General features: G+C 43.8%; 1 protein-coding gene across 1 annotated transcript in view; it reads right to left on the reverse strand.

Moving 5' to 3' along the window:
* Nucleotides 1-11,994: 11,994 nt before the first annotated feature.
* lamc1 (laminin, gamma 1) overlaps nt 11,995-26,970 on the reverse strand; it is a 76,193-nt gene continuing 61,217 nt past the window's right edge. Inside the window, exons 8-28 of the mRNA XM_030160694.1 lie at nt 26,113-26,249; nt 25,055-25,177; nt 24,754-24,943; nt 23,657-23,769; nt 23,347-23,568; nt 23,088-23,276; nt 21,422-21,667; nt 20,507-20,660; nt 20,277-20,419; nt 19,912-20,090; nt 19,670-19,826; nt 17,496-17,701; nt 17,311-17,390; nt 16,646-16,783; nt 16,422-16,566; nt 16,193-16,342; nt 15,986-16,100; nt 15,380-15,579; nt 14,316-14,474; nt 14,131-14,230; nt 11,995-13,101 (exon numbers count right to left, since the gene is read on the reverse strand). Coding sequence (XP_030016554.1) covers nt 12,845-13,101; nt 14,131-14,230; nt 14,316-14,474; nt 15,380-15,579; nt 15,986-16,100; nt 16,193-16,342; nt 16,422-16,566; nt 16,646-16,783; nt 17,311-17,390; nt 17,496-17,701; nt 19,670-19,826; nt 19,912-20,090; nt 20,277-20,419; nt 20,507-20,660; nt 21,422-21,667; nt 23,088-23,276; nt 23,347-23,568; nt 23,657-23,769; nt 24,754-24,943; nt 25,055-25,177; nt 26,113-26,249 — 3,403 coding nt within the window. The 3' untranslated portion in view covers nt 11,995-12,844. The remainder of the gene's footprint in view (nt 13,102-14,130; nt 14,231-14,315; nt 14,475-15,379; nt 15,580-15,985; nt 16,101-16,192; nt 16,343-16,421; nt 16,567-16,645; nt 16,784-17,310; nt 17,391-17,495; nt 17,702-19,669; nt 19,827-19,911; nt 20,091-20,276; nt 20,420-20,506; nt 20,661-21,421; nt 21,668-23,087; nt 23,277-23,346; nt 23,569-23,656; nt 23,770-24,753; nt 24,944-25,054; nt 25,178-26,112; nt 26,250-26,970) is intronic.

Below are 26,970 nucleotides of genomic sequence, written 5' to 3' on the forward strand. Positions count from 1 at the left end.
CAACAGCGGTAAGGCTGTTGAACTCAGGCACTGCTCCATAGCCTCTCACCCAAGGGACGGTTACACAAATACCTAACTGCACCTTATTGCACTGCCTCTTTGCACTTCACTCTGCTGTTTGCACTGTACTTCAGTGTCTACTGTGTATAGGCTAGGTTAGGTTGTAAATATGTGCGATTATTTTTATGTAGGTATTTTAAAGTTTAATTTTAGACGTATATTTTACTGATTTTACATTAGCCTTAGTTTTAGTCATTTTTAATGTACTCATTTATTTATTAGTTATTTATTTTATTCATACGGCAAATACGGGTCCTCAGAGACCAGTTTTGTTCTCTTCTTTGTGATGGAATGACAAATAAAACTCCTTTGAATCCTTTGAGTCTTCCCGATACGCCATGGCCTATCGACCTAAATATGGACGACAGGATCAGTCAGTGTTTTCACCTCATAGTTTTCTCTGTTATCGCACCTCCTTTTATTAAATATGTCCATCTGACGTAAAGTGTCCTCCAACCAACGAAGATGACGATGACAAAGACAACAACGAAGACAATAAAGACAAGGATGAGGCAATGACAAAGACGTCAAAGACGACAAAGATGAAGACAATGACGACGACAAAAATATCAAAGACGATAAAGAAGACGATGACGACAGACCCAACGCCTTCACGTCAGCTCATGGCCAATCAACAGGTGAGACTAAAAACCCTCTTATTGTGTCTTTTACATGAAGTTTGTCTTTTCTTTTTCCATCTAATTTCACACAGAACCATCTTTTTCCAACATCAGCCATTAAACTGGAGGTAAAGGTCATGACTGATGTTCACAGTGGATTTATGGGTTCATGTTTCTAAACACATGGAATCTTTCTATTTTTTGGTTTTTTTTCTCCACAGGTAAAGTCTTCTGTGGTCCCAGTATAAGACCCAAAACCACCTCCAGTCTCATCCACTCCCCCAGGACTGAGGCGTCAATTAGCTCCAGCACAACTAACTCCCAGAATCCCCCAGTAATATGGTGGGAGACGGGCTCAGCAGGTGTCACTTTAAACACCTGAACGCAACAGATGGAGATGTGACGCCTTGTTCTGACCTTTGACCTGCAGAGGGAATGACAACTGAACACACCACGTCTAATTTAGAACCAATGTTTGAGCTTCGACAAACTCTGACACCGTCGGGGTTTCAAGGTGAATCTGGTCCACCGTGGTCCTGAATCTGGTCCACCGTGGTCCTGAATCCTTTCTTTGGTGGTCCTGAATCCGGTCCGCCATGGACCTGAATCTGGTCCACCACGGTCCTGAATCCGGTCCACCACGGTCCTGAATCTGGTCGCCATGGACCTGAATCCGGTCCGCTGTGGTCCTGAATCCAGTCCGCCGTGGTCCTGAATCCGGTCCAGTGTGGTTCTGAATGAGGTCCACCATGGTCCTGAATCTGGTCCGCCGTGGTCCTGAATCCGGTCCGCCATCATGGTCCTGAATCCAATGCGACTGACCTAAAGTGACCCATTCTCTAATCGATGAGCTCATTTCCTGTCTACTGCTGAGGTCAGTGAACACAGCACACCGTGTCCAGCCGAAGTATGTGGAGAGGTGTGAGATCACCGAAACCAGTTGGTCACTGACGTCAGGCTGGGGGTGGGGGGGGTATGGCATTCTGATACTGTGGTGTATTCGGGGCACATAGAAATAAACACAACTGAACAGACCGTGTTCTTTATGAGTGTAGAATAAATCAGGATTTTTACACCGGAGTCAAATGAAAAGGACAAACAAAACCAGGCTTTATGATCCACCACATCACATCAGCCATTTTAAGGTTCCTTTAAGGTTCTTTTAAGGTTCTTTTGACCGTTTCTTTCTTCAGGACATTGCCTGGACCTTATCCATCAGTAGTTTTTTCTCTAACCCCATAAACAAATTAAAGTAAAACCAATGTGAACAATGTAAACCAAAACTAAACGGATGTCAGACATTTATTCATTGTCTGATTTAGGTTTTGTACAAATCTAAAGTGACAAGTGAAAAAACTCATCACCTGCTTCTATTATCGACTAAATTTATTAAAACATAAAGAACTACAACTACAGTCCAGAGTAGGGCTGTGTATTAGGAAGAATCTGGTGATACAATACAAATCACAATACGATATATCACAATATATCACGATACTGTTAACAAGACAATATTTTTGTTTTGTTTCTTTTTTTAAAAGATTATTTCCTGGAAAAACTAATAGTGCAGGATTTGGATAAATAAAAGTTTTAAAATGCTGCTTTACCAGTACAAAAAACAAAACAAAACCACACACACAAATAAATAAATGTTTTACAGACATTACAGTTTCAGATCTTGCTTAAATGTTTGTATTCTATTGTGAAGAGAATCCATAGTGTTCAGTCCCTGAATCATCCAACATCAGAACATTATTTTTGTGCATTCTCAATAAAAACAAACAAACATTTGCTTCTTTCAGACAGTAAAAAGTGCTTTTAGGATGACTGAAATAACCGTTATCAATTTTAAAAAAAACTACATGCATGACCTGCAGTATCACAATACTACTGTTGTAGTTTACAAACAACAGAGCAAAATCCTCATGTGAATATAGAAATAAAAGAGTAAAATATCCATGTGAATATAGAAATAAGAGTAAAATACCCATGTGAATATAGAAATAAAAGAGTAAAATACCCGTGTGAATATAGAAAAAAAGAGTAAAATACCTGTGTGAATATAGAAAAAAAGAGTAAAATACCCGTGTGAATATAGAAATAAAAGAGTAATGTACCCATGTGAATACAGAAAAAAAAGAGTAAAATACCCACGAGAATATAGAAATAAAAGAGTAAAATACCCACGTGAATATAGAAATAAAAGAGTAAAATACCCATGAGAGTATAGAAATAAAAGAGTAAAATACCCATGAGAGTATAGAAATAAAAGAGTAAAATACCCATGTGAATATAGAAATAAAAGAGTAAAATACCCACGTGAATATAGAAATAAAAGAGTAAAATACCCACGTGAATATAGAAATAAAAGAGTAATATACCCATGTGAATATAGAAATAAGAGTAAAATACCCATTTGAATATAGAAATAAAAGAGTAATATACCCATGTGAATATAGAAATAAAAGAGTAATATACCCATGTGAATACAGAAATAAAAGAGTAATATACCCATGTGAATACAGAAATAAAAGAGCTGGAAAACCAAAAAACAAAAATGAACCTCCGTCATGTCTGCATTTGAATAAATACCTAAAAATATCAATACACTACTTTTTAATATCAATATAGTATTGTGATGTGAAATATCGCAATATCGATATTTCCTTCCACCCCTGGTCCAGAGTTTAATATGAGATATGACAAAGAAACACACAGACATTTAGTAAATTAAATATGATCCACAGTGGAGCAGAGGGTGCAGATGTGGAGGCGGTTCAACCCTTTTCCTGTTTCCATCCTGTAGAAGCGTCTGGAAAAGCCCCCTTTCCTCCTGATGTCCACTCCCACCAAACCCACTGGTTCTGCTGAAGGCTTCCACAGGGTTCCACATGTTCTCACACAGGTGTAGGAGAGGAACGCAGCATCAACACTGACGTACTAAAACTTCAAACTAAACATTCTCATATTTGAGTTGAACTTTTCTCTGGTTTTTCACTGGAAGATGAAATGATCAACATTGAACAGCAGCTGAAATGGGAGTTTACACGTCATGAGTCCAGAATAAAAAACACTGATTTTTTGAAATAAATGATGTTTGATATTCTGATTTTGTGAGATGCTGCTGTATACGATAAAAACCCACGTCTGGAAGAAAATAACAGAAAGTAAAAGCTGTTTAATTAGGACTGATTGATCCGGTGTAGACTGAATTGTTCCATCATTAACAGCTGATTTCAACCTTCAAAACGACTGAAGAAACAGAAAAACTCTGGACTCCAACATATCAATACTGAGGTTATTGATCATTCAGTTAGTGGTTGACGAGGACGACAAAATGTATCCATTAAATCACAGATTCTATTTACTATCATTGATTATCATTAATAATATGATTATTGATTATCATTAATAACATGATGGTCATCTAACATTTGAAGAACTGATGAAATCCATCATAAACAAATAAAAACTAACTCTGTAGGGGAAGTTCTGGTGTGTACCCATAATGCCCTGCCACACCTCCATGACATCACTATGACATCACCAGGGGATTTCCTGAAATCTACATTAAAACCATGATGCGTTAGAAGATGTAACATTACATGAGGAAACAGAGCTCGACCAATGAGGAAACAGAGTGAACAGTTTCACTCGGTGTCTGTGATTTAAGGAACAATGGTGGAACCAGATGGTGTTTGTTCAACGTGTGCTCGTCCACATACATGAACAAATGAACACGGAACCATGAGTCTAATGTAGAGAAACACGAACCCATAACTACGACAATAAACAAATGGCTAAAGTTGAAAACGTCCTTAAACTGGTAAAAGACGGAACAGAAAAGTCAAAAGAAGCAATAAGACAAAAAGTTCAATGAAAACATTGGAGAAAAGACAGACTGAAAAACTCCAGCAACCGTCAACTCAGCAACCATCAACTCCAGCAACCGTCAACTCAGCAGCCACCAACTCCAGCAACCACCAACTTCAGCACCTGTCAACCCAGCAACAGTCAACTCCAGCAACTGTCAACTCAGCAACCGTCAACTCCAGCGACTGTCAACTCCAGCAACCATCAATTCCAGCAACCGTTAACCCCAGCAACTGTCAACTCCAGCAACCGTCAGCTCCAGCAACCGTCAGCTCCATTAGACTCATGACTCTGCCGTGTGAGTCCATTTTTAATGAACATACCTGATGAAACACCAACATATATGTTTCATTTCCTTATGTTTTGTTTCCTTACTGATCATATTGATCATTTATCTGACTGTGGTTTCTGACGGATCATTTTATTTTATTGTATTTCTGTTTTTATTTTTTATTTTATTGTATTTCAAATTTCATCTTATTTCTTGCACTTCAAAAATTCTATGCATAATCAAATATTTTAATGTGCGCTGCTTTTATTTTTATTTTATTGTATTTCTAATCAAATCTTAATGTATTTTAATATTGTATTTTTTTCAATCAATGTGAAGCACTTTGGGCTACAATTTCTGTATGAAAGGTGCTACACAAATAAAGTTTATTATTATTATTATTATTATTATTATTATCATCATTCAACTATGACATGAGTCACATTTTTATCAGAAATGGAACCTTTCAGTGGAACCTCTAGATGAAGCTGTTGGAGTCTGGAGAACACGACTCATGGTCTGGAGCAGAACCCGCACCCCCCACAGGTCTAACCCACTGTGGACCGAAGGGGTCCGGGTCTAACCCCCCAGTGGACGGAAGGGGTCTGGGTCTATCGGGGTCTGGGTCTACGTTTGGAGAGCCATGTGAGGAACTTCCACTTGAGGGGTCTCCTAACCCAGATACCCCCCCACCCCCACCCTTAACCCAGCTGCGGGTCTGCTGACCTCTAACCTCCGTGAGACCTGAAGGACCCGTAGCCAGTCTGACTAAACTGTGCCACCGGGACCTGATCCCAGACACCGAGCTCCCCGGGTGGCTCCGGTTTCCAGGGGCCGCCCAGGCCGCCAGGTGGCCGCCGTGACCTCGGTCTTGCCCCACGGCTGTTACCTGGCTCCGCTTTCCGGTCCCGGACTACCTTGGCCCCCGGGTGCCGAGTCGCACACCCGCCCCCCCCCCCCCCCCCCCAACCCCGGTCCCCGTGTGTCGGTTCTTACCGTAAACTCGAAGCCAGCCCTGCTGTTGGGACACGGTGTCCGCCAGAATCCGGTCCAGCAGCGGGTCCAGGAGGCTCAGTCCGCCGTGCACGGACTCCACGTCGCCGGAGACCGAGTCCGTGTCCATGACTGACGAAAACTTGGAGTGAGTCCCGGAGTCGGTCCACAAGTGTCCGGGCCGCTCTGAACTGGGACTCTGGGTGTTTATGGTGAGTTCGGGCTCGGGTTCCGGTCCGTCATGGACTCTCGGGTGGGTCCGGTCGTTAGCCGTTAGCCGGGTCGGCAGCCCGGCTGGCTCCCCGTCATTGTTCGCCTTTCTCCGGTTAGCTTAGCGGCTTAAACTTCCAGAGCCCCGGCGTCCGGGACAGGCGGGTCTCGTGGCGTCCTTCCCGGGGCTCGGTCCGCCGACACTCCGCTGCCTGGTGCTGTTTAAGCCGCCGGAGGTGCCGGGTCCTACCGTGCTCCGGTCCGTCGTAGGGCGTCTGTTTTCCGGATGACCCGCGCCACCGTCGCCGCGAGACTCACCGGCCACTCTCCCCACGCCGGGCACGAGCCCGAGAACGAGTCCGACCCAGGCGGCGCGCGCTGCCCTACGAGAGCGCGCCCAGAACTTTGACTCAAAGTTAGTCAAAATAGTTGAACTGGGTTAAAGCGGGTCAAACCGGGTTAAAGCGGGTCAAATGGGTTGGACCGGATTTAATCCCAGTCTCACATCCACAAAAGTCCGTTGAACGCCCGGTTTTGACTTACTTTTACTGATTATTTTTCTAATTTTTGGTCATGATAGTTATCATTTTGTTCATTTTTGTTGTTTTGTATTAATTGTATTGATTCTTTTGCCTGAATCGCTGTTTTGTGCATTCATTTGTCTGATGTCCAGTGTCTTCGCTGCTGGTTTTTTAACCCTTTAAAGCAGGGATGTCAAACTCATTTTAGTTTAGGTTCCACATTCAGCCCAATTCGATCTCAAGCGGACCAAACCATTAAAATAACAGCATAAAAACTATAAATAATGACAACCTTAAGTTTTTCTCTTCATTTTAGTGCAATAAAAACATTAAATTATGAAAATATTTAGATTTACAAACTATCTTTTCACAAAAAAGATGTGAATAACCAGAAAAAAATTTAATTTCTTACGAAAAATAAGCTACATTTTAACAATATTATGCCTCAACTTATCTCTTGTACCTGTGCATTACACACAATGTTACACAAACACAATATTGTTGAAATTTTGAAGTTTGGAAAGTGTAAGTCAAATAAGAATGTCTACAATATAATGTGTCATCTTATTAACACAACTTACAAATTAGATCTACAAATCCACAAAACATTTAACATTTAGTAACAGACAGAATATTGTTAAAATTGGACGGAATTTTCAGGTTGTTCATGTTTTATTGTAAGGGTTATTAGACTATTATTTGACTCAGATCGCGCTGGGCTAAAATGAGCTCAACATCTTTGACTGTTAATATCTTCAGTGTAATTTTTGCACTCCATAAAATCATGCCATGGGCCGGATTGGAACCCATGGAGGGCCGGGTTTGGCCCACGGGCCGCATGTTTGACACCTGTGCGTTAAAGTCACTGTTAAAGTCTATCTTAAATAGATCTTTCTTCACTGACTCCTTGCCTCTGTTTGTGTTTGTGGGTAAAATAGTCTTAAATATCAGTTTGTAAAGGTCTTTCAGTTTGAATTTGTAACGTGTTCATTTCCATAAACATGTAAGTTAGTTTCATTTCTCGTGTGTTCATGTATTTTGGGGTGTTTTTTTTTTTTTTTTTTCATTTGTTGTCGGTTGAATGTAGATGGACAGAACTCAGACCATTTGTCCAAAACCAGGTCTGAAATATGGGTCAGATTGATCTGAAAGGTATTCAGTATTAGTGTCTTCTGTTCCATTTTCAAGCTCTGTAAAAACTTCTGTGAATTAAACATGTTATGATGCATTTTAATGATAAAATAATGAAATATTCTGCATTATTCTGTCATCATCTTTGTCAATACTTGAATATTCGTGTATTTTTACTTGAGGAATGCGGTACTTTGACTTTTGAGAAACGCCTCCGCCTGCTGGTCACTGTCTGTAATGACAACATCAACCTTAAAGCGACCAAAAAAAACTATGACGTGCAATTACGAAACCACGTGTCCACGCGCAGGTTCCCTCACTGTGACGTCACTGTGTTCCAGATGTTCATCTCAAGTCAGATTTAGTGTTGTATTACAAACAAAATTAGAATTATACAGCTCAAGATTTTACATAACATACATCCCTCCAACGCTATTTTGTCTCGTTTTTCTGACGTGAAAGAAATGTGTAACTTTTGTCATTCTTGTCCTGAAGCTACTCTACACTTATTCTTTCTTTGTGTGCACTCTTCTAACTTCTGGTCCAAAATTGAAAAATATATCATATCTAAAAGTAACGACAAGATAACTATAACATCTCAAAATGTAATTACATATTTTGAACATGACATTTGTAATTTAGAATTTGTGGTAAATATGATCATTTTATTTGGAAAATTTCATATACACAAAATAAATATACCAAAACACACCCAAATATTAAAATCTTTCTGATGGAATTTGAAAAATATATCAAATCATTAGAATTTATTTTTAACAAAAAAAAAAAAAAAAAAAAAAAAAAAAAGCACCCTAGTAATTTATAAAGAATTCTTTAAAATAGATTGAACTCTCTGATGTATGTGTCTTTGTTAGATATGTTTTTTTTGTTTGTTTTTTTAATATACTATTATTTATCTATTCAGCTTTGTGTCTTTAAATCTATGCTTTTTTTTTATTTGTTCAAATGCTTTTTCTTTTTGACATCTTGATGTTTGTTCAAAATGTACATCTTGTATACCTAAATATTTTCAATTAAAAAAAAAAAAAAAAAAAAAAGAAGACAGATTTAGAGCCACATGTAGAGCAAATTTACAGAATATTTAGAAAATAACCATGAAAATGCCATGAATCTGTTTATTTCCAGGTTAATTCAGAGTAAAATGAACCAGATTGAAGGTTGATTTTTTTGTTCATTTTATTGATTATTTGGTTCATTTTCTTGGCTTTGTTAATGTTACTGATTTGGTTCATTTGAATATTTTGATTTTTTTCATTTCATTTTGTAGATTTCTGATCATTTCGTTTTTGTTGACCTAATGTTCATTACCTCCGCCAGGAGGTATTGTGATCACTTTGCTTTGTTTGTTTGTTTGTTAGCAACTTTACGGGAAAACTATTTCAACCCTCTTTACCACATCTTCCCCACAGATAGGCCTAGGCCCTGGGACCAACCCATTACATTTTGGGCCAAGTAGGCCAAAGTTCAAGGTCACAGTAAGGTCACAAAATCTCACATTTTCCTATCTCTCATCATTTAGCAATTTTCAAGAATTCATAAAAAAAATTCAAAACTACTCTGATTAGCCTCCAATTTGATCCACCCGTAGCTTAGAACAATATCTTGTATCTGGCACAAAATTGTCCACATCCACTGTGGAATGTGGACTCTGTGGACATTTCAGTTTAACATTGAAAATCCCATTTACCACACATTTTTCATTATTAACTCGACAAAAATTGATTGGAATTTAATATAATTTGACATACACGACTGGGACCAAGCTTCAACTTTGTATGAAATATCATTCCGCTCCATTTCTCTTCCATTACGCTCTGTTGGCTTATTTTTTATGCACCATTTTCAAAAAATCCTAAAAAATGCAATTTGTGAAATGTTATGAAATTTGTTTTGCACATCCATAGACATATGTTCTATGACAAAAGTTCCGGTTTTTGCCGAAACAACCTTGAAACTGTTTAATTTGAAAAGAAATAGTCGATGCACACATGCACACCATTCGGGGTGCTTGGTGGAGGTTTGCGTTCTCTGAACACTTGTTTTGATTGTTGTTCATTTATTGAACGTGTTGGTTTTGGTTCATTTGAACTCTTTTGCCACCTTTGAACCTGTGAAAGGTAGTTTTTGTAACAGGATGTAAAACCCTTCAATCTTCACAGACTCATGTTTTTCTGTTTGTGGGTAAAATACTCTTAAATATCTATTTGTAAAACTCTTTCATTGTGAACCACCGTCCATGGCTGCGTCATTTCTTCTCTTTCTTCTTCAGTTTTACCGTGAACGTTAAATAAACACAGTGAGACAAAGCCTTTCCTGTAGTAATTTTTTATTATTCAAATGTTACGTTTGGATTTACAGGCACATGGAGACGCAGGGTTCTTCAGCTCCTCACAGCCCTGGAACCACAACGGAACATCCGATGGGAGGACGAGCCCGAGCAGCACACCGCCGTCGCCACCACCGCTGCCCACTTCCACAGATTAACTCCATGTTATAATTTAAAACACTGTTTCTACATCGGGGGTGGATGAGCTGCCCCCAGTGGACCAACCAAAGCCCCGCCCATAAGGACACCGGGTTTCAACATGCCTTGCTTCAGTACCAACGTGAGGAGGCGGAGTGAGGGGGACGGGGCCAATGACGGTGACGACATGTCAGATAAAATGTGGGAGAAAAACTCGTATTAAGGCACAAAACACTAATTACAAAGGGTTAAACTATGGAGGCGACATGTGGTCGAGCTCGTCGTCTCCACGTGGTTCAGTGACTCTTAAGGCGGGGAGTGGGCGGGGCCTCACAATGGCCACGCCCGCCTCTGTACGTCACATCCCGATCGGTAAAAAGGGCCGAAAATAACAAAACAAAAATATTTAGTTACTCGTGAAAACCCACAGAATCAATAAAACACAAATAATGAAAGGTTGTCATGGCTATGAGGCAGCAGCACGGAGCCGTGTATACAAGCGAAGCATACAAGGAGGAGGAGTAACATACCACAGACAGTTACCATGGTTACCGTACACTAACCTGGAGGTGTCAGTTGATTGGTTGGGATCAAACTGGATGTGGCTGTTTGCACGTCGGAGCTTCACGTTTCTTAAAACCAGCCAGTCCTGAATCATTGACGCATATATTTACACAAATAACAAATTCCTCACTATATCATAATAAAAAACATTCACACAAAAATATAACATTTGAAATAATTATTAGCACCAGTGTATCAGATAAAATTCTCGCTACGCAAAATGTACAAAGTTGCATAGTGTTGGATTGAGCCGGAAGAGAAAATGTTAGTGTCGATAAAAACACCGGAGACGAGCAGCGACGAAAACCTGCGGTGGAGTTTGGATCCGCACGGTCAGAAGGACAGGAAACAGATTCAACATCCTGTGGACGCAACGTACAGGACACAACAGAGCGGGTTCATGTGTGACCCCAAACATGCGGCCTGCAGGCCAAAACCAGCCACCAAGGGGTCCAGTCCGGTCTAGTCCAGTCCAGTCTAATCTGGTCCACGGGGTTCAAGTGGTTTAACCCTTACAGTCCCAAACGTCCACCTTTAACCGAAACCATCTGCTGGTCTAAACTGTTTAATTCCTGTTGATCCACCAATCCTATCAATCCATGTCAGTAATTGGTGTAAAATAAAGTTCATCTTTTCATGGTCATCAGATATGACCATATTTGGACGTTCAGAGGCTCTGTAGTTACCGTGGAAACACCATCATCTTCTCCAACATTGATTCCCCAGTCAAACCCATGCAGTTGGATCAATGCCAGTGGATGGACGCACTGGGTTTATGTTCAGTTAATGACAGATTGGACAGAAAAAGACACTTTTCTGCAGTTTTCTCTGTTTCTGATAAAATAAAACATCTACATGATCAGTGAATTAAATATTGATTAATACATGATTTTCACAGGAATAATGCAAAATACGGAGGATTATTTTAAAATAAATGGTGATCAACGACTTAAGAAATGTTAAATATAGAGAAAACAATCCTTTTGAAACTGCACCAGAGTAGCCCTGGGTCTTTATGGGTTAAGTCCAGGTTCCACATTCAGACCAAAAAGATCTAAAGTAGAACAGAATCACCTAGAAATGAAAAACAACCAATTCTTCTTTGTTTTAGTGCAAAAAACGTCATTAAATGATGAAAATATTTACATTTACAAACTATCCTTTAACACTAAAATGTGAATAACCTGAACAAATATGAACCTGAAATATCTGAAGTAAATTCAGTGTAATTTGACCAACATTCTGCCTGTTTTACAGCTGATCTGTAATAAACATGTAGAAATGAGAAGATTAACCTGAAAAAATTACACTTTTTTTCAGGTTAATCATATCTTTTTTATTTGGATAGTCTGTAAATGTAAATATTTACGTCATTTATTTTTTTTACACTAGAGCACAGACGTGTTTGTTGTCGTTTATTGGTTTTTATTCTATTCTTTGACTTTGGATCGTTTACATCTTCAGTGGAATATTTGCGTTTGGTGGTTCCGGACTGGACTCTACAGCGGCCGGTTTTGGCCCATGGGCCGTATGATTGACACCCCTGGTCTAAATGAAGGCCAATCATTTTCCTGAACTTCTGACCCAGTGGCTGTGGCTTATTCACGCCGTCCTCCTGCTGGAGGTGAAAATACTGCTGTTGAACAGAAATACTGGAGCGTTTGTGTCGGAGGAAATAGTCGGGGGTTCCTTCACTGTGGTTCGTGGAGGTGGAGCTGTCGCCTCCCCAGGCATGATGGGTAATGGCGGGTCAGACAGAAACCAAAGCAGAGTGGAGGATCCTCAGGAGGGGGAGGAGCTTCCTGTGGTTCCGGTGCAGTCACGTCGGGTTCGTGGTTCTGGTTTGCGGAGGCATTTTGGCCTCGCCACACGGCTTCTCTTCGCCGTTTAGTTCATTAGACCGTAACCACGGTTACTGCGGCGACCAAACTGAAACAGCTGCTTCTCTCCCATAAAAAATGTGATCGTGTCTTGAAAACAAATATTGGCTTCTGTCTTGTAAAAGGAAACAAAACACAGACGAGAATCTGAAGATTAAAAAACTGTTTTGGTAAAAGTGGGCGTGTCTGCCCGAGTGTTAGACGTGAAGAGGAGTGTGAGAGGACAGGGGGCGGGGCTAAGGCTTCTCCAGAGACGGCGTGTTGAAGCAGCCGTCGGGTAATGTGTTCTTTATGTCCTCCAGGTTCTTAATGTCGGCGCGGATCTCCAGAATCTGCAGGTCGTAGCTGCTGATCATGTCCTCCTGAGTCCGAGCCACATCGTTGAGCTCTGCCAGCTTCCTGTCCAGGTCGCTGTCCGCCATCTTCCCCTTGGCCCGCTTCAGCGACTCATCGATCTGGTTCAGTTTACTCAGGTCCACCTTATCGATGTTCCCTGGATGAAAGGAGGCAGAGAGAGGTCAGTGAACGCACCGAAACAGACAGAGGTCAGTGAACGCAGCGAAACAGACAGAGGTCAGTGAATGCACTGAAGCAGACAGAGGTCAGTGAATGCACCGAAACAGACAGAGGTCAGTGAATGCACTGAAGCAGACAGAGGTCAGTGAATGCACCGAAACAGACAGAGGTCAGTGAATGCACTGAAGCAGACAGAGGTCAGTGAACGCAGCGAAACAGACAGAGGTCAGTGAATGCTCCGAGGCAAAGAGAGGTCGGTGAAGGCATCGTGGAAGAGAGAGGTCAGTGAATACTCCAAAACAGAAAGAAGTCAGTGAATGCACTGAGACAGAGAGAGGTCAGTGAACGAACTGAAATAGAGAGGTCAGTGAAGGCACCATGGCAGACAGAGGTCGGTGAATGCACCGAGGCACAGAGAGAGGTCAGTGAATGCACCAAGGCAGAGACAGGTCAGTGAAAGCACCGAGGCACAGAGAGAGGTCAGTGAACGCACCGAAACAGAGGTCAGTGAAGGCATCGAGGCAGAGAGAGGTCAGTGAACGCACCAAAACAGAGAGAGGTCAGTGAACGCACCAAAACAGAGAGAGGTCAGTGAACGCGCCGAGGCAGAGAGGTCAGCGAAGGCACCGAAACAGAGGGAGGTCAGTGAAGGCACCGAGACAGAGAGAGGTCAGTGAACGCACCCACTCCCCCCACCACCCTCCACAGCCAGTGCAGACCTCTACCCTAATGTGTTCTAGTCCAGTAGAAAGAACCCAGTCTCAGCTAAAGGTGACGGTTGGACTTTGACAGTAGGGGTTACAGTCGTTTAAATGACGGTGGATGAATAAATGTGTCCTGGTGACAAAACAATGTCCACATTCTCCGTCCAGTCATAACCACATGGATCTGCTCATGTTCATGAAACTCTACAGACACGTCACAGCTGAGGATGAAGAGGACACTGGGTCATGCGTCCTGTGACCTCTGACCTCCTTTGGGTCCTGAGGTGGTGGACTGGACTCACCCAGCTGGTCCAGCAGGGCGGTGATGGTGCTCAGGACTGTCTTGACAGCACTCTTGGCTTTGCGGGCGTTGTCCTCGGCCTCCTTGGCGCTGTCTGAAGCCTGAGGGACACATACAGGTTAGAGCCGGAGCAGACGGAGTCATGAAGCAGCTTTACATCCAGCACCGCTCAAACGAGAGTCGTACCATGGCGGCCGTTGTCATGTCGCTGTCGGCCTCTGCCTTCTTCTTGGCCAGCTCCTCCTCAGCGCCGCGCAGCTGGTCCATCATGTCGCTCACCTCGGCGTCCAGCTTCTTGGTGTCTTCGAAGGCTTTCTCTGCGTCCTCCTTGGTCTTTGCTGAGCCCTGAGGAAACATGTCCATACAAGCAAAAATAAAACAATCAAATATTAGGAAAGGAAGTTGGTGAGAGTCCAGCAGAAGCACACGAACAGAAGAGTAAAGTCACTTCTTTACCATAAAAGTTCAAGTGGACAAATCCAGGACTTAGCTTTGTTCATGTTACGTCTTCAATAGTTTGTTTTATTGTGATTTTTCCTGTTTTGTCATTTTTACGTTTTCCTTTTAAATCGTCCTTATGTTCCTCAAACACTGACCCTGTTTCCATAGAAACCAATAACTGTCATTAATCAAATAATAATAATCACGTGATGTGTTTACTGTCACTTCAGAAATAGGATAATCCATAAACCCTGGTTCAGTCATTTCAGTCCATTTTTACCTCTGCCAAGCAGGTTATGTTTTCATCGGGGTTTGTTTGTTTGCTTATTTGTTTGTCTGTCTGTTAGCAAGATAACTCAAAAAGTTATGAAGGATTTTGATGAAATTTTCAGGAAAAGTTGATGCTGGCACAAGGAAGGACACTGATCTGCCTTGGCGGAGGTCTGCGCTCTCCAAGTGCTTTTCTAGTTGGATTTATTTCAGAGTTCGTACGTATGTAGTGACGTGGAATCCAACTTCCTGTTCTTGTCATCTACGTTCTACTGTTTTCTGAGATTTAATAGTTTTTGCACATGCTCAGATGGAACTGAACTATCAGTCAGATGAACCTGTTTATATGTATGAAGACATGGGAGGACTGGGACAGACCCAGGGGTGTTAATCTGATTGAATATAATCAGATTACTACTGTTATCTGATCAAACAGATCAGATTAGACTGTTTACACGATCAATAATAATCTGATATTGATCAGAGGATCAGTGTAAATGGAGCCAGTGTCTCATTATGTTGAACTTGTTCTGTTGTACCTTCTGAACGTTGCTGGCGATCTTCTCTGCGTCCTCAGCTTTCTTTTTAGCCTCTTTCGCGTCGGCGGCGGCGTTGCCCAGTGCCGCCTCGGCCTGCTTGGTTTTCTCGTTGGCGGCCATGATAGTGGCGCTGATGATGGGGATCTTCCTCATGGCGTCCTCGGCGGCCGTCTTGTTGTCGTTGACTCTCTTGTCAAAGTCTGAATGAAGATCAAGACAGTCTTTAATTTTCTGTTTTTAGTTTGTGGTTGAATTAGATGAAAATTGGTGGTTTCAGGTTCATCCAGGCTGACACATCTGGATTCGGACATATTTACATCTGCAGATTAATGCAGTTTTACAGGATTATTCTCAGATTTAATGTTTACATACAAGAACAAATGGGACAGACGCAGAAACGTTTTTGGAATAATAACCTGCACCTGATCACACTGAAGAACATTCAAAGGTTTTTCAATTTTTGCAGATATGTTAAAATGGTAGTATGTCCTTCAAAGATGTGAACAGGCTTGGAAAATGTGTAACAGGGCTGTAAAATGTGTAACAGGGTTGTTACATGTGTAACAGGGTTGCTACATGTGTAACAGGGCTGTAAAATGCCGGTACCTCGGAGGTCGTCCAGGATGCTCTCGGCCTCTCTGAATGTCGACTGGCCCTTCTTTGCCGCCTCTTCAGCCAGAGCTTTGGCGGCGTCGGCTCGAGCCAGCAGCTGATCGGCCGTCTGTGGACAGGAAACAGAACCCAGACGTCAGCCCTTCCACCGCTGACGCTAAATGCAGTTGGTTGATGTTAGTTTGCGGTGGGTGAACGTACCTGCTGCTCACTCTTGCCTTTGTCCAGCAGCTTGCGGACCTCCAGCTCTTTGTTCTTCAGGTCGTCTCTCAGGTCGTTGTACTCCTTCTCTGTCTTGTCGATCAGCTTGTCCAGGTCCGATGCCTCCTTCTTGATCTTACTGGCTTCGTCCTGTGAACACAAACACAGATCAGTGACCTGGGCCTGAAGGGGAATGCTCCGTCAAGCTCCTGTCCTTCAGGTTTTGTACCTCCAGAGCCTTGGTGTCGAACGGCGGCAGGCTGGTCAGGTTGGCGAAGATCTTCAGAGCGTTTTCTCCTGCCTCCTCGGCTTCAGCCTGAACCTTATTGGCCTGTCTCTCCAGGTTCTTGGCTAGTTCCTTGGCCTCGTTGTACCTGAACACAGCAGTCAGAGCCACTGTTTAGATCTACACCACACTCACTGGGACACAGTGGAAGCTGCACAAACACCTACTTCCTGTTGAGCTCGTCAATCTCCTGACTCGTCTTCATTTCGCCGTCCAGGGTTTTCAGCAGTAGGTTGTATGCTTTGGTCGACGTGTCGTTGGCATCTTTCGCGATCTTCTCAATCTGGTCGGCATCCATCTTGTGTCTGCAGAGACACAAATAAACCTGGTTATTCATCGATCAAACCCTTTTTCTTTGGCACCAAAAAGAAAAATAGTTTTTATCTGATGAAAGAATTAATTATTATGAATCTGGTAAATATTCAATATCAGCTTCCAGTGCAGTTCTGGATAATATATTATTGTTTTGATTAATATTTTAGTTTACGAAGTTCCATAAATTGGACAAAGTGTGAAATGATCCAATAAAATGTTCAATCCCTAATTTCACACCAAAAAATGTTGAGATTCCATTGAAGACATAGAAATGTATTGCATCTGAAATGAAGTCGGTGTAATTATGAGACGTAACTAAAACCAGAAAAGCCTTTGAAACGTTCACTAGTTGATTTTTGTGAAAAGCAGTTTCATTTGTGCTCATTTTAACCTGAAAACTGTAAGAAATGTAACAGATGCTTCATGTTTCTGACTGAACCGCCGTCTGGTTCTTGTGTGTGTCCTCATGTACGGTGACCTCTGACCTCCCTGTGTTCATGTGACTGTGCGGTCTTACTTGTCGGCCAGTTTGCGAGCCTCCTCAGCCAGTAGAGTCATGTTGTTGGGGTCTCCAGTCCCACTGGGGGGTTTGATGTCCTGTAGAGACCAGCACACCAGGGTTATTGGGTTATTAAACCACAGACCGATGGGAGAACCTCCCACCGGTGCCCACCCGCCCTCAGGTTTGTTGACCTCACGTACCACTTTCCTGATGGCATCCTGGGCCTTGTCCAGTTCCTGGCGCGCTCGGTCGATCAGGTTCTCTGCGTCTCGGACCCGGTTTCGGGCTTGGTCGGCCTTGGTTCCTGTGTCGTCCACTGTGTTGCGGATGTTTTGCAGTCGGTTCCACTGCGTCGTCAGCGTGTTGTTGATGGTGTTGAGACGATCCAGCAGACCGCGGTCTACGTCTGTGGGGTCAAAGGTCACAGGGGTTTGATAAATGAGTTTCATTTAGGTGGACGTCGACTCGCCTCTATGAATGGACACACATTACAGCGACGTTTCATTGGTTTAAAGGTTCTTGGTTCTTTCACTACAAATTACTGTTAAAGTTAAAGGTCAAGAGTATATTTATGATCCAAGGTGTAGTAAACAAACAAACAAACAACAGCAACCATCCTCAGTCATCCAAGGACGAACGGCCACTGGTTGAACAGGAGCGCTGCTGAAGAGTTAAAGTGAAGTAGACGTTTAGACCAGAACAACGGTTTTCATTTGTACAAACTATCTATTATTTGTGTAATCGATTAATCTATCAATTGTTTTCTTAGATGAAATAGATGAAAAGACATTTAAAATGTGAAACAGACGTGTACCACAAAAAGTATAAAAGTAAAAGGATATTGAAAAAAATATCTATAGAAATAACCCCAGTTCCATCAGTCTGTCTATAAATGTGTACAGATGTAAACCAAACCAGTCCAGTTCCATCAGTGTTCAGTCTGTATTGACCGTTTGCACCAGCGTCACAGTTATCACATGACTAGGGGTGCAGTGCCATGGTGGACAGCAAAAGCAACACAACAAACAGATGAATGAACGACGGATTATGTCTACCAGCACTGAAAATAAAGTTTTGGAGTAGTCCTGCGAAGTGACTCACCTTAATGGACGGCACAAAGAACGCTATTTGGAGAAGCTAGCGATAGCAGGGCTAGCTACTGACCCATACCTTCTCCCTCCTGCTGTGTTTATGGATCTATCAAAATCCTCCAGTTTACCAGAGTTTAAAGCACACGATCTGTTCCATTCTGTTCTAAATGGAGTGTCCCCATACACAGGTGTGATCTAAAAGCATACAGAAGTCTGGATGAGCCCAGTTCTTAGTCTCAGGTTAGATTACCCAGTCACTATACTGCGCTCATGGCAGAGGAATGGATCTCATAATGGTAAAGGAAAAATACAGCTAACGTTAGCTAGCTAGCTGTGTATGTTTTTAACATGTTTCCCCATCATGCCATCAAAACTCAAGTAGACTGGAAGCAAAAGCAGCTCTAATGAACTAACACTGTGTAATAATGAAGTGTCTGCCTTTCTACTATCTACACACAGTCATATGTACAGTTCCACCACTAGAACATAAGGCACAGCATAATGACAATAACAGTAGGACATAGAACATAGTATAGCTGGTAGAAAGACAGCCACTACAACAGAGCTAATACTGAAGGCTACTTTTGACAGCCACTGGAACACAGTGGCTCATAGTAGTTAACCCAGTCTACCACCATTCAGTGGTGCTAATGTGCTCTGGACACAAACAGAACCTGTTCTATCTGTAATATCAGGTCCATCAGATCCAGCCTCTGTCTGGAACTCAGCTGAAACCATGGATGGAACTGTTGTGTGCGAACACTGTACGTGTAAAGCAGGGTTACAAAACCAACGTTCAGATCAAATTCAAGATTAGCCGGTTTGCTGTCCAGTGTGCAGTCCAGCACTTCTGCCATCTGTCATGGCGCTCGTTTGCAGTGCGAACAGAGGGTGATGTAACGTGCAAAGGGTCAATATGAACCTGTATAGATGTAAACTGGTCCGGTCCAGTCCAGTCCAGTCCAGTCCAGTTCCATCTGTCAGATCAGTCTGAAACACACGTGGATCCAACTGAACATGGACCTAGCGTCCAACTGGGGGTTGGTCCTGGACTCATGTGCGTCACAATAAATGTCCATGTGAAACACAACAGTGGAACCAATGTTTAACAGTAGAGACATGAAGGAAACCAAGGTTCAACTGAGGACAAATGTAGTTGAATCATTTTTAAATTGATTTGATCGATGAATCATTTCAGCTATACTCGTGTCCCACATGGAGGTAAACTCTCTGGCCTTAGAGGATGAACATCAAAGGGTGTGGCCCTGTCAGAGCGCCGTTACCTTTGCTGGTCTGAGCCTCCTCCAGCAGCTCCATGATGGCTCGCTCCGCCTCCTTCAGCCGGTCCTCGAAGGCCTTGTCGCTCACCGTCTCCTGGCCCGAACCCAGGTTATCAATCAGGGTCTGGAGGTCGTGAAGTTTCTGCCTCTGCTGGTTGACCTGGAAACGACAGAACACCGCCGTGCCATCAGAGCCCGCCCACACGTCCTCTTTAAATCCCGCCCACCGGGACGTCGAGGCCCACCTTGTCTCTGACCAGACTGTAGCAGGAAGGACACTGCTGGCAGCCCGGAGCCGAGCGGTTGTAGAAGTAGTTCTCCTCGCACATGTCGCAGCGAGCGCCCACGAAGCCAGGACGACACTCGCAGCGTCCGTCGTCCTTACACTGACCAGACTGGGCGCCCTCAGGGTCACAGTCGCAGGCTGGAACACAACAGCAGGTGTCAGCCCCCCCAGGGAAATGGACACTACACCCCCACCCCCCCACCCCCCAAACAGATGTCTCTGTTCTTGTGACGTTTGGAATAACCTGTATCATATTTAATGAGGGCAGGTGCAGACTTTCTGTCCATTGGACACAGATGTTGCTGTTAAATAAATCCATCTTACGTTTACATCCTGACGAGCTGAAGCCAAAGAAGTTGACCTCGCAGCGTTCACAGTGTAGTCCGGTGACGCCCGGCTGGCACTCGCACTGTCCCGTGGTGATGTCACACTGGCCGTTGGTGGAGCCAATGGGATTACAGTCGCATCTGCAAAAAGGAGGGAAAACACCGGTAACTGCACAGGTCCACATGTGGGGACAGGAGGACGGTAGGTGGGACTGGGCAAAGTCTAACCGTTGGCAGCCGTTGCCGCTGTGCAGGTTGAAGAAGCCGGGCTGGCAGGCGCTGCAGTCACGCTCGGCCACATTGGGAAGGCACTCACACTGACCGGTGACCTGAGAACAGCCAGTCTGACGGTCCACGGTACCAAACGGTGAGCAGGAACAGGCTGAGGGCAGAGCCACAGGACAGCACTGAATAAGGAACCCTTCACAAATACTTATTCAGCATATTACTAGCTGCAGGAAAAAAGGCAATAACAAAACGATGGATGACACAAGAAGAACTGACAATAAATAATTGGATAGACATAACCATGGGAATTTATAGGATGGAAAGAATAACCTTTACTGTCAATTTGGAGATGGATTTTTTTGTGCAACACCCAGAGGGACGGGGGAGATATGTGAAGCCTTTGAGATCTGAATGCATGAATATGAACCCAAAGTCCTCTGAAGGAAATATGTTTTTGTGTTTTTACTTATCTTTATTTATACATTGATTCTTTACTTTGAGATCCTGTATGCCAGGACCACGATGAGCTGCTGTAAATGTTTTTGTTTAGTTTTTTTTACACCTACTCTCTGGATGAGTATAGTTTGTGTATTTGTTGTCTTTTTTAATGTATAAAAAAAATTCTGAATTCTTTCAATAAAAAGAGACTTTAAAAAAAAACAAGAACAAAGAACCCTTTAGCTCCACCCATACCACCGTCAGATTACTGCAGGTCGTGTGATCCACATATGGTACTACATGCTCTTCTAGTTGTGTTTGATAGTTTTTTCGTAGTACTGATCATTTCTTTATTTTGCTACTTTTTCTTTGACTTGCACAGATGAACTGTAAAACACAACAGTTTGTCTCCTGGGATGACTAAAGTAATCTGATTACAGACACCATCAGTTCTTGTACTTAAGATGGTCCTCTTACGTTTGCACTTATCTGCGGGGTTGGCTGCTTGTGCGTTGCCGTAGAAACCTTCCTTGCAGCGGTCGCAGAAGAAGCCGGCGGTGTTGTAGATGCACTTGAGGCACTCGCCGGACTCCCGGTTGCAGTTTCCAACAGCGTTGGGGTCCATGTTGTTGCTGCATTTACAGGCTCGGCAGGTTCGGACCGCACCATTCTGACCCAGAGGATCCCCGAAGAAACCATCGTCACAGAGCTCACAGCGTTTACCTGCAGACGAGTGAGGGTTTACCTGGGTCCGCCTGGGTTTACCTGGGTCTACCTGAGTCTACCTAGGTCAACCTGGGCCTACCTGGGTCTACCTGGGTCCACCTGGATCACCTGGGTCTACCTGGGTCTACCTGGGCCTATCTGGGTTCACCTGGGTCTATCTGGGTTCACCTGGGTCTATCTGGATTCACCTGGGTCTACCTGGGTCTATATGGGTCCACCTGGGTCTACCTAGGTCTACCTGGGTCTTCTTTCCATTTTCCAAACCGGCTTCAGTTTTCAGTGAATTATTCTGTATTTTTATTTGACATTAAACACAGATTTCATCCTAAATGGATGAAAAAAATAAATAAAACCAGAACAAATCAGACGAAGGCAACCAAACCGGCGTGCCTTTGAGCCCATCAGGACACTAAGGGTGCAAGAACCACTACCTCCAGAGCCTCCATCTGGTCTTCAGAGGTCCAGGTCTGTAGAAGACTTAAGGCCCTGTGTGTGGAGAAAAGCATCAGAATATCTGGGACCGGAACCCACCAGCAGATCTGGGGCCGGAACCCACCAGCAGATCTGGGACCGGAATCCACCACCAGACCTGGAACCGGAACCCACCAGCAGATCTGGGACCAGAATCCACCAGCAGATCTGGGACCGGAACCCACCAGCAGATCTGGGGCCGGAACCCACCAGCAGATCTGGGACCAGAATCCACCAGCAGACCTGGGACCAGAACCCACTAGCAGATCTGGGACCAGAATCCACCAGCCGATCTGGGACCGGACCACACAAGCTGATCTGGGACCAGAACCCACCAGCAGATCTGGGACCAGAACCCACCAGCAGATCTGGGACCAGAATCCACCAGCAGATCTGGAACCGGAACACACCAGCAGATCTGGAACCGGAACCCACCAGCAGATCTGGGACCAGAATCCACCAGCAGATCTGGAACCGGAACACACCAGCAGATCTGGAACCGGAACCCACCAGCAGATCTGGGACCAGAACACACCAGTAGATCTGGGACCAGAATCCACCAATAAATCTGGGACCAGAACCCACCAGCAGATCTGGGACCAGAATCCACCAGCAGATCTGGAACCGGAACACACCAGCAGATCTGGAACCAGAACACACCAGCAGATCTGGAACCGGAACCCACCAGCAGATCTGGAACCGGAACCCACCAGCAGATCTGGGACCGGAATCCACCAGCAGATCTGGGACCGGAATCCACCAGCAGATCTGGGACCAGAACACACCAGTAGATCTGGGACCAGAATCCACAAGCAGATCTGGGACCAGCTGAGAACACAGACTTCACATTAGACCTTGGTGGTTCGTCAAAGCCTTGGACTCGTCCTTTCACCGCTGTCTACTGTGTTGTTGTCATGGATACAGAGTAGGGGGCGGGGTTTCTTACCGGTGGTGCCGGCGGGGCAGTTGGTGCAGACCACCTCTCTGGTTTTGGGGACCACGGCGCAGGTGGCTCCGACCGGACAGGGGCAGGGCTGGCAGTCGCCCGCTGTCCCCTGGGTGGCGTCGCCGTAGAAACCATCCTTACAGCGCTCGCAGCTCAGACCGGCGGTGTCGTGCTGACAGTCACACGCCCCTGGACAGAAAAGCCGTCAGTGCCCGGTCTGCACCCCTGACCTGTGCGTTACCTGTGTGGCTCCGCCCACCTGTGTCAGGGTTGCAGGCGTCGCTGTGGCCGTTGCAGTTACAGGGTTCACACGGGCTGAAGGCTCCAAGCTGCGGCCGGGCTCGCCGGTATCCCAGGGTGCACTGCTCACAGTGCTGACCCTGGTAACCCTGAGGACAGGTGCACTGCTCCACCCACTGCGCTGGGACGCCCGGACCCCGCCTTGCTGTCACCAAGGAGACGTCATCAAGGTAACCGGCACCTGCAGACACAGATTGAGGCGTGAACTGAAGGTCCTGCTGGAACCGGCGGGTTCTACTGATCTGGGTTCTGGACTGGTGGGTCCGTACTCTTCTCGCTGTAGGTGCCACGGATCTTGATGGCCGTTAGGTTGTGGAGAAGTTTCTGGAAGTCAGAGTGGCTGATGGTCGGCCTCCAGGGGTAGTCGGTACTGTCATGGAGCCTGAACCGGAACCAGAACCGAGAACAGAACCAGAACGGCACATTAACCACACAGAGCAGAACCAGTGAGTTTACATGAACAGAGAAACGATTAATCGACTCCAATCAATTCAAATCATTATTCCATTCCATTGTCCTGAATCTCAGCTGTGTTTCCTTCATGTCTCTGCTGTTAAACATTGGTTCCACTGTTGTGTTTCACACGGACCCTTATTGTGACACACATGGACAGGACCAACCCCCAGTTGGATGTTAGGTCCATGTTCAGTTGGATCCACATGTGTTTCAGGCAGACCTGACAGATGGAACTGGACTGGACTGGACTGGACCAGCTATTTCTATTTAAGTCCTTTTATATACATTCATACTGTTGTTATTGTTGTTGTTTTTTCCTATATAAGTATTTTTTTCTACATCCTTTTACTTGTCTACTTTTTGTGGTTGCTTCAGTAGTTTGTCATTTTCACACACGTCTGTTTCACTTTTTCACCTTTTTTTTGCCGACTCAAATAATCATTTAATTGAACTGAAGAAAATAATTGACAGATAAAATCAATTACAAAAATAATGGATAAGTGCAGCTGTAATCACACGTACAGATCATGATACCAGACAATCAGATTAAAGTATATTAAAAACCTGCTTTACTAATTAACAAGATACATTAAAACCAGATGCAAAGATTTAGTCTCAACACATGACCAGAAATTATTGAATAATAATAAACTGAACTCAGATCAGAGAATAGTAATAGTAATAATAATAATGATAATAATAATAATAATAATGATAATAATAATAATAATAATAATAATAATAATAACAGATTGGGCTTCTATAGTGCTTTTCTATTCATTTTCTGTACATTCTTACACTAGTGTGTCTTGCCACATGACTGGGACAGAGCAGGATTTGAACCGCCAACCCTCAGTGGACCGCTCTACCTCCTGAGCCACAGCCCCACCCAAAAATATTGGCGGCTCACCTGAACACGTATGTCTGCATGTTCTCGTTGGGGTAGGCGTTGCCCTGGGCAATGAGCGGGACGGCCACGCGGAGCTCAGATCCTTCCAGAACCAAATCCTCGGCTGACAGCCTGGTGTCCCGCCGGTCAACCCGGAAACGCAGAGTCAGGTTCTGTCCGTAGCTCAGCATCTGGTTCCCCAAATACTTGTCTGTGATGAACGGAAACATGGGCGGAGTCACTTCCAGGCGTTCCCGTAGTTACAGTTTCATCGTGTTTCAGTGTGTGTGTGTTTCTGTGTGTGTGTGTGTGTGTTGTTCACCTGGGGCGATAAAGTACATGGGGAAGTAGTCGTCGGAGATGAGGGACACTTCCTGTCCACTGGGAGACCACTGGACGGGGACGCTGGAGCCGTCCCTCTGCTGGGCCGTCCACTGTTCATCATCTGAAACACATCACGTCACGTCACTACAGCAGCAGGGGGTGGGGCAAAATACTCACCAGCCAATCAGGGATAAGGAGGGCAGGACACCCACCAGCCAATCAGGGATAAGGAGGGCGGGGCAGGACACCCACCAGCCAATCAGTGAGTGAGAGACGCTCTGAGTAGTTGTGTCATTTAGTGAAAAAAGTGAAGAAGACAAATGGGAGGAAACGGAGCAGTACCACCAGGGGCAATGTTCAGCTTTGAAGAGTATAATGTCCAAAAGTTCTCAACATCAACGTAAGTGAAACCTCCTCTGTCATCAGCATTATTATTATTATTATTATTATTATTATTGAATTTCATTGTTTAGTTTCTCTTTTTGGTATTTGTCCAGTATGTTAAGTCATCTGAGAGTTAAAGATGTTCACCCTCAGAACCAAAACCTGGTTAAAGACAAAACACAACTGTTCTCATTTGTAAATATTGTGTATATTGTGTGGGAGAGTGAGTGAATGAATGCTTCATATCATATAAATTCAACACTGGATTATTGAATTGTATGGTATGATTGTTTTAAATGATGCATATTTTATATTGTACTGCAGTGTTGTGGAAGAGTCCAACTGGGGACTGGTGTGGAGAACGAGCACTAACTATAAACTCTATATGCATCACATCAGCTGCAAACTTGTAACTATGTTTGACTGCATTGTCCCTGTCAAATAAATAAATACATAAATAAACAAATAAATAAATAAATAACTCAGAGTGGCGCCCTCTGGTGGACTGGTGCCAAACACTCATTTCAACGCAGCAGACACATGGACGTTTGGACCTTATGTGCCTGTTTGCAAATGTAAAATGAGCATAAAGGGGCCTGTAGAGGAAAGGGTGGGGCTATGTATGGGTGGGTCACCCCCCCCCCCCCGCACGCTGCCCAAGGGCAGTCTTACCTCTATGGAAGGTGGAGCTGATGGTGTGGACACTGAAGCCTTGGGCGCTGTCACACACAGACGAGTGCTGGAAGCAGAAACAGGGGGTGCAGCCCTGGGGGTTGGCCGGGTCCAGGTTGAAATATCCCAGTTTGCACCTGGAACAACAACAAGAAGACACATGTCACAGCCACTTACCCACAGGAACATTTAAGGCATGTCAAACATACGGCCCCTGGGACAAAACTGGACGCCAAAGGGTCCAATCCAGCCCCTGGAGTGAATCTGTTCAATGTAAAAATAAAACTGAACAAATTAACAAATCAAAGAAATTCAAATCCTCTGAGTTTCAAACTCCATATTTGTACCAATCTTCAGTCTGTTCTTAAATGTTGTGTGTATTTTAGATCCACTCTATCTGTACTTTAGAATGAACATGTGGAAATGATCAACTGAGGCACACTGATACAATTACACTCTTTTTTTTTCCTTTAAGAAATTCCTTTTTTTTTCTGGTTAATCATCTTTTTTATTTGGATAGTTTATGAATGTGAATATTTTCATGAGTTAATGTTATTTCTTGCACTAAAAAAGAGATGTTTGTATTTGTAATTATTTGTAGGTTATTTTTATTATTTTTCTGAAGAAATTTCATGTTATTCACATTTTTAAAGGATAGTTTGTAGATATAAACTTTTTTTTTTTACAATGTAATTGTACTTTTTTCACTGTTTTAGATCATATTGGGCTGAACACGGAACCTGAAGTGAAATGAGTTGTACATTTTTAAACCTGTGAACAGGACGGATGCACTGATGAATGAGTGTCTGTGTGGACAGTATCCCCAGCCTTTAAACACACTCTCATCCATCTGAGGCT

Source organism: Sphaeramia orbicularis, chromosome 17 (assembly GCF_902148855.1).
Source record: "Sphaeramia orbicularis chromosome 17, fSphaOr1.1, whole genome shotgun sequence".
Classification (NCBI taxonomy): Eukaryota; Metazoa; Chordata; class Actinopteri; order Kurtiformes; family Apogonidae; genus Sphaeramia; species Sphaeramia orbicularis.